Source organism: Crotalus tigris, unplaced genomic scaffold (assembly GCF_016545835.1).
Source record: "Crotalus tigris isolate CLP2741 ecotype Arizona unplaced genomic scaffold, ASM1654583v1 scf7180000018048.2368360, whole genome shotgun sequence".
Classification (NCBI taxonomy): Eukaryota; Metazoa; Chordata; class Lepidosauria; order Squamata; family Viperidae; genus Crotalus; species Crotalus tigris.
In genome coordinates, this window is record NW_024096794.1 from 1128019 (window position 1) to 1142602 (window position 14584).

At 38.0% G+C, this 14584-nt stretch overlaps 1 protein-coding gene across 3 annotated transcripts in view; it reads right to left on the bottom strand.

The window, feature by feature from the left end:
- Positions 1-1133: 1133 nt before the first annotated feature.
- MDGA1 (MAM domain containing glycosylphosphatidylinositol anchor 1) overlaps positions 1134-14584 on the bottom strand; it is a 335448-nt gene continuing 321997 nt past the window's right edge. For 2 of the 3 annotated variants that reach the window (XM_039347052.1, XM_039347051.1), the window contains exons 16-17: positions 12417-12525; positions 1134-10275 (exon numbers count right to left, since the gene is read on the bottom strand). In XM_039347052.1, the coding sequence (XP_039202986.1) occupies positions 10184-10275; positions 12417-12525 (201 nt within the window). In that variant the 3' untranslated portion in view covers positions 1134-10183. The remainder of the gene's footprint in view (positions 10276-12416; positions 12526-14584) is intronic. The other variant, XR_005557135.1, reaches the window with a different exon arrangement.

The following is a 14584-nucleotide window of genomic DNA, read 5'->3' on the forward strand; positions in this document are numbered from 1 at the left end:
AAGGAGAGTGCAAAAGTTGGCTTGAAACTCAACATTAAGAAAAGCAAAATCATGGCATCCGGCCCTCTTAATTCCTGGCAAATAGATGGGGAAGAAATGGAGGTAGTGACAGATTTTATTTTTCTGGGCTCAAAGATCACCTCAGATGGGGACTACAGCCAAGAAATTAAAAGACGCTTGCTCCTGGGGAGGAAAGCTATGGCAAATCTAGACAGCATACTAAAAAGCAGAGACATCACCCTGCCAACAAAAGTGCGTATAGTCCAGGCCATGGTTTTCCCAGTTGCAATGTATGGCTGTGAAAGTTGGACCATAAGAAAGGCTGAGCGCAAAAGAATTGAGGCCTTTGAACTATGGTGCTGGAGAAGACTCCTGCGAGTCCCTTGGACTGCAAGGCGTTCAAACCGGTCAGTCCTAGAAGAGATCAACCCCGACTGCTCTTTAGAAGGCCAGATCCTGAAGTTGAAACTCAAATACTTTGGCCACCTAATGAGAAGGAAGGACTCACTGGAGAAGGCCTAATGCTGGGAAAGATTGAGGGCAATAGAAGAAGGGGACGACAGAGAATGAGATGGCTGGATGGAGTCACTGAAGCAGTAGGTGTGAACTTAAATGGACTCCAGAAGATGGTAGAGGACAGGAAGACCTGGAGGAATGTTGTCCATGGGATCGCAATGGGTCGGATATGACTTCGCAATTAACAACAACAACAAAGTAGGTGTACAGATAGTCCTTAACCTATGACCACAATTGAGCCCAAAATTTATGTTGCTAAGTGAGAAATTAGTTTAATGAGTTTTGTCCCATTTTATGACTTTTCTTGTTGCATTTGTTAACTGAATCACTGCAGTTATTAAATTAGTAACATGCTTGTTAAGTTAATCTGGTTTCCCCATTGACTTTGCTTGTCAGAAGGATGCAAAAGGGGATCACATGACCCTGGAACACTGCAACCATCATAAATATGAATCAGTTGCCAAGCATCCAAATGTAAATCATGTGACCTGGGGATGCTGCAACGTCATAAGTATGAAAAATGGTCATAAGTCCTTTTTTCAGTGTCATTGCAACTTCAAACAGTCACTAAGCGAACAGTTGTATGTCAAGGATTACCTGTATTTTATTATTTTTTTCCTTTTTTTGTGGTCATCAAGTTTTTGACACCTTGCTAGGTGATACCCGGATATTGCCATATCTTAAAAGTGGTACAATCTGTGAAAAGGTTGAAAAGCCCTGCTCTAATTGATAGGACTTCAGTGCTATCTAGGAATATTGATGGCTATCTAAGGAAAAACTGACAAACAATCCCTGTAGTTGATTTCAATGAATCTACCAACTCCCACTAGAATCCTACACATTTTTATGGTGGCTGAACATAGCCATCAGTCAATTGCTGCTTTGGCTTTGGAGTCTGAAAAAGACAGAATAAAGTTGTATAACAGTTTTGCTTCCAGAAACATACATGGGCGTTCTTTGTTGGCTTCATTGTTCATCAAAGCAACACTGTAGAAGAAAATTAAAGAGTGGTGGGGAGGAACATCTTTGTTGAAAATGTAGGTTCTGAATCATTCTGTCATTAACTAATGATGGTCTAATAATAATAATTGCTTGGCTCAATATATGAAATTATCTACTTCCTAACTTTTGGTTATATTAATGGATGGAGTGTTATGTCCATCAGATGTTCTTCTCCAACTTAGAATAATAAATGAGAGTCTCTGCTCTCCTGATAAACATTCAACAGATCAAATACTTGAAACCAGCTATTCTGTAGGCATGTGCATAAAAATATTAACAATTTATTGATTTTTGAGAATTTCTCATTATATTTTGTGGTATTGCCTAGACTTATGAGACAGCATCCATGTTTGCTACAACTTCCATAACACCCCATTCAACTAAAGTTCTCAGTAAATGTAAGCATGCACATGTAACATCATCTACGTTTTATGAACCAAATGTATAAGCAACAAGAAAATGTTTCAAAAACAGTGGGGATTCTTCTGGTAGACAAGTTCAGCTTCTAGCTATAACTACAGCCTTTTCAACTGTGTTATTAAAAGTTGTGTGATAAACTAAAGTAACTGAATTCAGTGAATAGGGAGAAACATTTCCTGGGAAAAGTGAAATCGTTCATGTATTCTCAAGTTTTATTGGGTCACTTTGCTTGTAAGAAATAAACCCTGCATGATTTACTAGATATATAGAAATTCTAGACTAATTCTAATTCTAAGGGAATCAATGGCTAATTTTCCAAACATAGGATAAAGAATGGATAGCATTACTCCCAACTCTCTTCCTAAAGCAAGTCACCTCACTCTGCCTAATTTCAGTGACTAAACTCACAAATGATAAGTCTCTTGAAAAACATTTATTTCTCTTGCATTGTTGTTTTAGAGAATGACATTAAGACTCAAAGGTCATTCCTTCTAATGCTCTGCTTGATAAAAGGTCAGTCCATAAGACAATACTTAAGACAGTTTTCCTAAACTGTATGAGCCTATGCATATTTGTGTTTATTTAATTCATTGGCATATAAAACAGGATTGAGGGACAGAACTCCGTTCATAAATCACCAGTATTCGGTTGGCTGAAATGTAGAAAGAGGTTATCTAATAAACAGGAAAAGAAATGATTGAACTAATAAATGTCACTAACAGATATGGAAAGGGGACAACAAGATGTTCTACTACATCTTATTTGCATTTCTTATTTTAATATGGATCCTGGGGAGAATAACATAGTGGCTTTGTAAAAAATTAAACTGGAATGCTTTTGCCTGAATGTTCTACAGATCTACACATTTAGCAGGTTATAGGTATAAATAAGCTTCAGTCAGAGCTTCCAAAGAACAGGATGAAACAACTGGTTTCACTTGAACGTGGCATCTGAACAGTGCAGTATGAGACTGTTAACTTTTGGACCTAATCAGAAAGCAAAGAGATGATGGTTGATTAAAATGAAGGTGACTTCTAGTTGGGCACATAGCAACAATCTCTTTTCAATACAGTAGGCTCATCAAATCATCTAGCAAACATTTGGAATCTTCTCTTGCCTTATTGTTTATCTGATTGTTCTTCTGCCTTTCTGCCCAGGGGAAAGCCATTCTTCTTTTGTAAGACATTCAAAAGATGCTGAGATCAAGTATCTTTCAGCCCCTTCCTTAGTAGGATTTTACCACTTAATTTCTATTTCATTTTGCTGTCGTTGTAACCCATATTACGGTGAATCAGGAGAAGGGCTACTATCTAGTTACATAGCCTGATCACCCAGCTGTGATCATTTGAAAATTCTTGATTTGATGCAGTTCTCTCCTTACTGTAAAGCTGAGGACTACTCAAACATCTCGCCTTCCTCTAAGGATGCTGAGCAGCCTGATGTTGACAGCCCAGTGATAACCATTGTCTCTAGACTGCAGTTTATTACTACGGAGTATAAATTGGTCCTCATTAAAATGCAATTTTTCAAGGCACTATGGGCAATCTTTTTCAGTAAATGTCTTGCTCATTTATTAAGCATCATCCAAGGTCAATCAGGGCAAATGAAAAACACAGAAAATTAAGATAGCACTTCAAAGATTGGCAGCTCCTGCATGGAGAATGCGAGCCCTGACCTTGGCTGGAGCCTCTGCTGTGCATGTGGGAGCTGAGAAGCAGTCTGTGCAGAAGGCTTCAAAGATAAGAAGGATGGAGCTGCTTAAAACCAGAGCTTAGTAGAGAAGAGAAATGCTGGCAGAAGCAAAAGCCAATTCCATAAGAATATTTTAATATTTTCTTTCTTTTAGGGTCATCATCATCATCATCATCTCAATAGGTTAAATATTCCATAGGGAAGCTTAAGCAATGGTAGACTAGTTTTTAAAAATTCTCTTACAAAGGTCAGCTTCTCTAACCTATTATCATCCAGATGTATTAGGACTACAGCTCCCAGAAGTCACTGACAGAAGAGTTAGCAGGGGTGTCAAACTGCTGGCCTGTGGGCCAGTTACATCATGCAGAGGCCGTGCCTACCCCAGCTCCAGCAATGTGAAAAAAGTCACAATACATTGCAACATGTCACATGACACGGCGAGTTTGACACCCGTGAGTTAAAGGAACCAGATTAGAAAAGGCTGAAGGATATTTCTCAGATATTGGTCAATACCAATGCAGTAATTCCACTCTTGCATCAAAACTCTTTTTGCTTGTGTAAGGTGCATTGTCACTCCAGCTCCTTTACAGCATGATCGGATTGCATTGTGTACACTAGAAGTATCTGTTCAATTACAGTGTTATATAGCTGGAAAGTAGTCCTCTTACATGGACTATTTCAGGAATAATGGCATCTGTGTATTTAAGATATTCCCTTTCCTTGTTATTTGTGCACCATATTTTAAAGTTGCAATTCTACATCATTGACCTAGAATAAAACCCACTGAATTTAAAGTAACTTATTTCTGAGTAAAAATGCACAGGATTACAATAATAATCTACATTTTGCTTTATATTTGATTCAGTCCTACCTTCAGAAATGTTTCCAGGATTTATGACTTTTCCAGTATATATTTATTTATTTAAAGGATTTGTAGAGCTGCCCATCTGATGTAGCATAATCCTGGACAACTCACAAATAATATTTAGACAAATCACATTTGTTCTTTTGATTAGTTTTGTATTTGTATTAGTTTTCCATGTGTATTAGGGAGCTTGATTCTGGTTAGAATACATCCCCTAACCTGAACAATTTAATGGGATGAGTAATAAATGGTACACAATGCTGAAAAGCTAAATAATTTTTTTTTCTATACATGAATCCTTATGTTCAATCCACCTCCCTTCAACATGTCCTTGACAAGTTTGCAAGAGAAAAAAAAATATGTATAGTGATATCTTGTAATTATTCTCTGGATAGATTTAACTGTCTGGATTAAAGGGAACTAATGGATCTTCATGAACTGACTTTTTGGAGCATGTGTTGTGGATTACTGTCATAAGACAGTAATCCACAACAGTAAGAACAGTAAGAACAGTAAGAAGATTGTGTTCACACAACACATTTAATTGGGTTAGGCAAGCAACATGCCAAGTTGAGTTTTTGTATGTGTGTGCATGTGTCATAACACGGCATGTAAACTTGGGTTCTTTGATTGGATTGTTGCACAAATCCATAAAATAGATTAATTAATTTAGCATATTGTGTGAATGCCACTATAATGCAATGTTTGTGTATATACCTTAACCTTTATCACATATACTCTATTTAATTGGGTTATACTCTTGTCTCCTCCAATATATGTCCTCACTGAAAACAACAGCACAGTAGGTTTTTATATTTTTGTGATATATATATACTTTTATTTACAATTATTTTCTTCCGTCATTGCTGAGAAGCAGTGATGCATCTTACTTTGAGGAAGTAAAGATTGTCTCATGGAATAACTATATCACAATAGTGAAGGGTTATTAAATAATACTACATTCAACTGCAGACTTTAGATAGATATCTACACATTGCCTAGATATATATCAGTTATACGTCTAGACAATTTGTACCACTTCAATAGATCAATATGTATGTATGTGTGTTTAAGTATGTATATAAGCATATATGTGTTTATATATTTATTCACACACACACACAAAATAACAGAATATCTGACACTATTGAGCTATAATCAATAAACAAATTATTTACAAATAATTTGATTCCTAAGCTTTTTTTGAGGTCTACACTGAAATATTCAATTAGATCTGAGATGGTATCTCCCATGCTTTCTTGAGATCGCTTTTTCCTTTGCAAACCTGAAGAAGGGTGTCACTAGTTTTCAGGTAAAGAAGATTTCTCATTTTGATGGGATTACCTTTAAGGAGGAGGTATTCAAGGTGTTTTGGTCAATGGGACCACCATCTTTCCTTCCTTTCCAAATCTTTGCACAATAATGCTATGCCACGACAAAGCTCTGTTCTCATGCAACATTCTATTCTAAATTAGGGCTGCAAAAATCCAGGAGACCCTGAGATGACATGAAGGATAGGCAGAAAGATAGGCAGAAAATGCCAGCCCTTTGTTGCAATCTAGTGGCTGTCTGGATTTCACCAGAAAAGGGTTAGCATTTTCTGCCAATCTTTCCTACCATCTCAGTGTTCCCTCTGCATTTTTGCAACCCAGTTCCTAATTAGAAAAGGAATGTGTCAGACAGTTACTAGCTGCTACTTCAAGCAGCTCTGAAAGGTTTTCCCCACCTTTCTGTGAAAACACTAGCAAATACAAGCACAACAACAAACAATATCTCTGCTTGGAGAATATTTTCACTTTGCTCGCTTGAAATGCTGAGAAGTTTCCTGGGCTGAATTAGCCAGCATGACTCAATATGAGCTCTTCTGATCCTAACATCGGGTTTTATGCACAGTTGGCATTTTCCTGCATAAATGAAGCAGCTTCACCACTATGCCAGTTCATTCTATGCCTTGTCTTGGCAATCTGGACAATGACTTGAAATGTTCCATTTTTAACCTTCATGCTTCTGACAAGGCACCAGAAACATCAACTCTCACTAAGGAAACCTGTTCCTTCCATGCCAGAGAAAGAAAAGAGCAATAAAAACAAGAAGGGTATTGGGAAATGAGGCTCCCTGAGACTTCTTGATGATTAAAAGGCTGGTATTTCATTGATAGATACCTGAGCCAGTGCTAGCTCACCCCGTCCAAGAGAGAACTTTGTGTATCTCCTTTGCAAAAATAGGCACTTCATTAATCCATTACAATTCTCACACAGATGGACACTTAAATCAGGAAGCTGCTGCAGAAACAGGACAGAAAGAAGGAAGACAACAGCTCAGGATCTGTGTTTTGTTCTTTATTTCCCTCCCCAATCTCTCACTCCTAATCTTCCAAACACCAGCTGTCACCTTTTGCAGTAAACTTCTCTAAATTCTCAAAGTAACTCAGAACTTGGTATTATATTTAGCTTGCTTCGACTAAAAGACAATATGGCCTTTAATTGTGCAGCCCTATGTAGCTGCATTCCTGGGAGTAAGCAGACTTACTTCCAGGAAAATGAGTAAAGGGTTGTACCGAGCTGTTTCACTGCAGAGAGTGCACAAGTGGCCCAGAATAAGAATCAGCACCCAATTATGTTGCATTTTCCCTTTTAGAAGCTCATTCTCTTTTTGAGACCAAACAGAATGACTTTTGCAGCACAGTTAATGCTCAGATACAGAGAATATCCCATTATATAGAGAATCCATCTTTGTCAATCACAGACTCAAATGGAACTTTTCCATTAAAAATGACCTATTGTTCTAAGCCTGGGTTCATAAACCTGCAGGAAACTTGGGGAGACAGTGGGATTGGTAGGCTAGGCTAATTTTCGAAGTTGGAGGCTGATGAGATCCCTGTATCATGTTACTTGTGATGAGTTTCTCAGTGGCCAGATTGTGTCTCCTGGTTCCCTACTTCTGCTGTCAGTCAGTGGAAGTTAATGTTTAAGTGTTTGATAAAGAGAGCATCCTCAGCACTTGACCCCAATGGCTTCAACAAGCTGAAAACAGAAGGAAGGCTGAGGCCATTTCTACCTTTTAGAGGGAAACATCAATACCAATCATGGAAAGGATTTTGGAAGTTATTATTAAGGGAGGCCACTTTTGCAATCCACTCTCCACTATTTTAAGTAGAACACAATTCTTTCACAGATGGCTTTTTGCAATGAATAATCAAAACTTTCTATCTCTGGGCTGGTGGAAATGATAAACTCACCTGTGCGTTCTATGAGAAAGAAAGTATGTAATTAGGTCAAAATTAAATAAGAGAACTTTATACAAAGCAGAATCTGGGTTAGCATTAATTATCCTTCACCCTATTAGTACATTTGTAAACCCAGAGAATACAGAACTACACAAAACATCACCAGACATCATTCCCCCACCACATTGCTTGCTCTCTTCTACGTTTTGAGTTTTAAAGCAGCTGGAAGTAGCATTTAGCAAGTATTTGAATTGCTAGATCAGTGGTTCTCAACCTTTCTAATGCCGCGACCCCATAATACAGTTCCCCATGTTGTGGTGACCCCCCAACCACTTATACATCACCGGGTGCCAGGGGCGTGGCCAAAGAAAAGGGGGAAAAATGGTGGACAGCCTTGTTTGGCGACCCCCGTGAAATGGTCGTTCGACCCCAAATGGGGTCCCAACCTACAGGTTGAGAACCACTGTGCTAGATCAACTTCTCCAACCTAATGCTCTCAAAGCAAGTTGGACTGCAAATAATAGAATTCTCAGCCAGCTGAAGATTATGAGGGCTGTAGTCCAATGTCTCCAGTAGCTACTTGATGTGGAAGACTGTGGATGGAGGAAAAGCTTATGTTGCCTGAAGTCTTAGGGACCAATTAAAATGTATGCAGAGTATGTCATGGCTGTAGTAATGTATGCCTATTAGGTAGACCAGTTCTGCTTCATATATTGATTTAGAGTTGGCTTTAATGGTCTTGCAGGCTCAGGACTACCAAGTGCAAGTTGGGCTTTCCTGAGAAAACATTCCTCTCACAGTGGTAATGTGGTGTCCCTGAAAACAGTGTTTTTTCCTCTGTCTTTCTGCACTGTACAGATATCTATGTATAGGTAGTCTTCATTTACTGACTGCCTCATGAAGCAACTGTCTGCAGTTACAACAGTATCTTTGTGACCTATCCTCACATTTTTGACCTCCGCAGGTCTGTAAAGCAAAGCAAAGATGGTGTCAGTTTATAAGCACAGTTGCAATTTTACTTAGTGATCACTTTGCTTAACAACCAAGTTGCTGATCCCAATTGTGATCACTAAATGAGGACTACCTGTATATTCTTCTTCAAAACTATAACAGCCTGCCTATCCTGATTCCTTTATGTAGGGACAGTTTAATTTTCTACTTCCATTTGTCTATCACTTCATTGTGCAGCTGTAATACAGCTGCCAAATCCTTTAGTACCAAATCAAGCACCATGATATCAGCATCCTTGATTAATAATATGCCAAGAATAGGTACTATAACCGACAAGGAAATATTGCAATTTTAGATGTCATAAGGGTGCATCTGTATGACTTCCCTTGTAGTTAAAAAAGGAAGTGGAGCTGTAAGGACTCAATTACTAACAGGAAATAGGAAATAGATAAATTAGCAGCAGCAGTAATGACAACAACAAAGCTGGAGGAAATCCTTGCCTTAAGGCTTCTGGAGCTCATGCTTTGATAGTAACTGACTGCAGTGTCACTACTCAGCTTCTTTACTTTGGTCCTCAAACAAGAAGCCTTTTCTTTTAGTCTCTGTGTTGTATTGACAATCTGTCTCTGGGATGGTAGTAAAAATAAGTACTAAAGGGGAGAAGTGAGCAGCTTGAAAAAGGAGAAAAGATGGGTAGGTGAAGATGTCAATAGCTGAACCTGCAGCTTATGTTTGTCCTAAATTTCTCCATTCATCTCCATAATTCACAAGAGGTCTGACTCTTTACTTTGCTGAGCTGAAGTTGGGGATGGATGGGTCAAGGCAAATTATAGATGGACGAGTAAATACATGAGAGTCTTAAAAACGCATATGAAGACTCAGAGGTACATGCAAATGAAGACAAGGTTCTGTGGTCACCAGAGATGAGTGGGAGAAGTATGAGGTGGTGCTGCAGTAGACAGGTTGTAGGCAAAACCGGTACGGGAGAAGTCTTAACACAGAGATACCAAAGGATGGCACTGTGTATGCTAGAATATCTTCTAAACTGTGGTTCTGCAGCCAAGAAGGTAACAGTTCTGGTAGAAATTTGTGCTTTAATATATTTTGTTTTAAACAAAAGTTCCTACTTCCCTGAGGAAGTCTTGTCCACTGTTCTTAAAGGAACATGCCTTCCCCCATTCCAACGATCCTTTTAAACATCATTTTCATCCTCAACATTGCCTTTCATTCTTTGCTTCCATATCTTCTTTCCATTGCTTCCTCCCTCTTTCTTTCATTTGTTTGTTTTTGTCTCTTCTTTAGTTATATATATTTTGTTTTTAGACAGTATGACTTCCTCCAGGAATCCCTTAGGTTCTTAGCTGGATCCCTTTTGTGTAGTCATGCATGTTAGTCTTTGGTAACATATAGACACTTTGGTGTGCCAGTGAGGAGAGGGAGACAGAGGAGCAGAGGGTGACCAAGTAGGAAAGGAGGAGGAATGTCTCAGACAATGGGAGCATTCACTGCTATCATCTCAGCAGCACATAAAGAAAGAAAATTAGAGGCCCGCAAAGAGAAGATGTGTGTTGGGTGACAGCAGAATTTCCTGGAAGGGCAACTGCTGTAGGGAAAAAAAGAGAAAAGTTACCTCATGAAAATTATCAACTGTTTGCAAAGCAAATTACTGTAGAAAGCACTAATAATCTAAGAATATAGATTACTGTGGAATGAAAGAATAATCTCAAGAATTCCAAGAATATACCCACCAAAACAAAAAAATTGGATGTACAGCTAATCCTCAACATACAACTACAACTGAGCCCAAAATTTTTGTTGTTAAGAGATATTTGTTAAATGAGTTTTGCCCCATTTTACCGCAGTTGTTAAGTGAATCACCACAGTTGATAAGTTTGTAAGACAGTTGTTAACTGAGTCTGGCTTCCCCATTGACTTTGCTTGTCAGATGATCATAAAAAATGATCATATGACCTTGGGACACAGCAATGAGTCAGTCGCCAAGCATCTAAATTTTGATCACATGATTATGGGGATGCTACAAAGGTCATAAGTGTGAAAAACGGTCCTAAGTCACTTTTTTCAGTGCCATTGTAACTTTGAACAGTCACTAAATGAACTGTTGTAAGTCGAGGACTGTCTGTATTGAAAACTGAAATCACATGAAAACAAAAGGACAATTAGAATCCTAAATGTCTAGTTTTAGCTGAATGTTTCAGAAACTAATGTGTTTTAGAGGCTATTGTACTACACTACCTTAACCAATTTCTTGCCATATTAAGCATGCACAATAAAACAGATATTTTTAGATTTTGTCTCTCTTTCAGATTCAGATTGTATAAAGACAAACCCATACCTCAAAGAGTAGAAGAAATATAAAAAATAATGTCTTAGGACAATGGCCAATTAACTAATGTAGGAAGCTTCTTCATAACAGGTTAGATAATAATTGTATTCTTTTTTGGTCATACTATATCCACACTTTAAGAGGGATTCAGAAACAGTGGAATGGGAACAAAGATGATCAGAGGACTAGAAACTAAGCCCTATAAAGAAAGATGGATGGCATGTTTGCCTTGAGAAAAGATATTTGAGGGGGGATGTGGCTGTACTCTTCAAATGCCTGAAAAGATGTCATGTAGAGAAGCATCAGGATCTGTCCTCTCTCATTCCAGAGTGCGGTATGCAAAATAAACGATGAGACCTGACAGGAAGTCAGATTCAGTAAATCATTAGAAAAAGAGTTCTTAACATTTAGTTCAGTCTGACAGTGGAAGCAATTATCCAGAAAGGGAGATAGCTGCCCCTTTTTGGATGTGTTCAAACAGAAACTAGACAGCCGCTTTTCTGAGATGATTTAATTTGAAATTCCTGCACTGAGCAGAGATTGGATATGATGGCCTCTTCCAAATTAATGACTCTTATGATTTGTTCAATCACTCAACAGTGACTACTTCAACTAACAAAGACTTTCTGGGATCTAATGCAGAAAGATCACTTTCCTATCATTTGGAATCTGATCCTATTTTTTGTTTGTTTGCTTGTTGGTTTTATTAAACTAGAAATACCAAGGATTAATTCTGGACATCCTACACACATATTATTATTGATGGCTCATAGTTCTGCTTAAAATAATCCTAAAAATATTGACTAAGGATAATTCTCAAACAGTGAGAAGAATACAGTAGTCTCTTCTCTAACATTGATTTTGTTGCCCTTAGCATAGGATAGGTGGGAAACTTTGAGACAAATATGCCCAGGGAAAAATATAGATTTATAATTTTGGAAGACATCTCTCTCAGACTATATAATAAAAATCAACAGATCCATCAGCCATCCACCATCACAGTTTTTAATGCTTATTATTACTGAATAATATTATCTTGTTTTGTATGCTATGGTTATTGCTGCACTCACCATTTTCCTAGGTCTGTAGATTCTAAAATTCCAACTTGTTTGGTAACAAATTTATCAAAAGGGCTGAGGAATAATGTACATTTCTGTGGCTAGATGAGCTTGATGCACTAATAATTATTTTTTTCTCTTTCTATAGATATGAACAAGTATATGCTAATTATGAATAAGTATATTCTGATTATGGATACATATATTATTATTGTTGTTGTTATTATTGTTGTTATTATTATTTGTAAACATAAATGTTGGTTAACATACAGAGCTTTCCCAATTTTTTCCTTGGATTTGAGATGTAGTGATGCATACAGTTCACCAAGGATAATTACTCACCTTTATTTGGGACAATTGGCTTTCTTGGACAATCACCTTTTTTCAGAGTAACATCATCAATGGCAATATCTCCCTCAGAACCTGTCCCACGGACACCTTCAAATATGATCTGAGGAAAGAAAACATCAGACTTAGAAAGGTTTTTAAATGTCTAAAATTCAACTCAGTAAAAAGAATGCCTTCCTGTGACACTCAAGCCATCAGTCCCAAAGGCCAGTAGTTCCCCATCTAACACATTTCTTGGATGTTTCAATCTTGAAATGGGGCATGATGGGTTGTGATAACTGTCTCTCATACTCCCAGATGAGATAGAAATTTAGATAAGCTTAAAACAAGAGAGAGAGAGAGAGAGAGAGAGAGAGAGAGAGAGAGAGAGAGAGAGAGAGAGAGAGAAGAGGAGAGGAGAGGAGGGAAGGGAAGGGGGAGAGGGAAGGAGGGAGGGGAGAGGGAGGGAGGGGGAGAGAGAGAGAGAGAGAGAGAGAGAGAGAGAGAGAGAGAATGAATGTGAATTTCTGCTCCAAATGATCTCTTTTATATTACTATTGCTCTGCAATACTGTTTGTTGTTATTGTTAAACAAAATACAAAAATAATTGGTACAATTAATAAATCTTGGTGAAATCTTGATGAGAAAAGAAAATTCAATTCTTCTTTGCTACCCTTCACATATCTACTTTTTTTGGAGAATTCTTTTTGACAATTGCACCCTTTGGGACTGTGTATAAGGTCTTGTTTTTTGTTTTGTTTTGTTTAAATGCTTTAGTTTATCAGTGAATTGTCTGCAAGGTGTTGCTGAGCTGATAAGGTAGAAGGCTGGAGGCTTTAAACAACCTCCTAGAAACTCTCTCAAACTTCACATCCTGGCCCTGTCTCTGCACTGGAGCAGAAGCTTGATAGTTCCCTGCGTCACTGACTAATCCCAGGACAATTTCCCCTGATATCCACCCCATGAACTATCTCACAATGTTCTGCCAATTAAAAGGTGAAAAAACAAAAAGCAAAAGAATTTCAATATTGCAATCTCCTGATTGTGTAACATGGAGGTATATGATTGTGGTCTTTCTCCCCTCCTTGGGAGATAGACAAATAAATAAAACTTTATTTAAAAAGTAATAATAAAATGCAGACTCCCTTTTAACTTGATATGTTAAAACATAGTCAATGTTTTACCTTTATTATTGATAAAGGTAAATTATAGAACTATTCTGATACAGTTGCCAACTAAACAAGAACATTTCCAAAGAAATTGGAAGATGGCACTAGTCTGCTACAAACAGCAGATTCTCCCTGTCCGATGGGAGATGCTGCAACTGAATCTTACGAACTGCACAAACATTATATAGAAAATGAATATCTTCATGCCCAACCTGAAGAATGATAAAAAAGATAAGATTAAAAAAATGAAATCACACAGAATTCACTACCTTGCACAGAGAAAGACAAGGTAATTAGTGCAATACAAAGAACCAGAAATTAAATGCCATACAATTCCCTGGCCTGTTTCTAGAAGGCTATTGAAGCAGATGTTTCCTTTTCCTCAAATTATCTGGATTTAAACAAAGACTGTGTGGAGTGATCTTAAATCCTACATCTTTCCAGAGTTGCGCCAATAACTTCTGTCTTTTTTCAAAAAGACCAATCCCTTCTTTCTATCTACAGGAGTGTCCATGACAGACACCATCTCCCCTATGTGGAAGTGCATTCTGTTTGCCTGAGGTGTGGGAAGGTAAACTGGGTGTCAGAGTAGATGGCTTGTTCAATCTGCAGTCACAGCAAAGGCATGGTAATACCCAACCTTCCATTCTGCAGGGCTAGATTGCCTCGTTCACACATTTTGGCTTCATTTCTGTAACATACATTAGATCATATATCTACAGCTTGACACAGAACCTCTATTTTGCCATGAAATCCAGCTCTGTGTGTCTTTCATGGCCAATGTAAATGGGTTTTAAGATTTGGGAGAATAGGATAAAGCCACAGGGCAGCAGTGACTTCTCTTATTAGAACGGGTCACTGCTCTTTTGCCTTTTGTCCCTACTTTAATATGAGGGAGGCCATCCCAAGAGCGGATTAAGGGACAAAATGAACTGCATTATCAGCTTGGGTGCCAAAATCGCCATAACTCGCTGCTATGAAGGCCAGAGCTATCCTTCTCCCCCTGTACTCCTG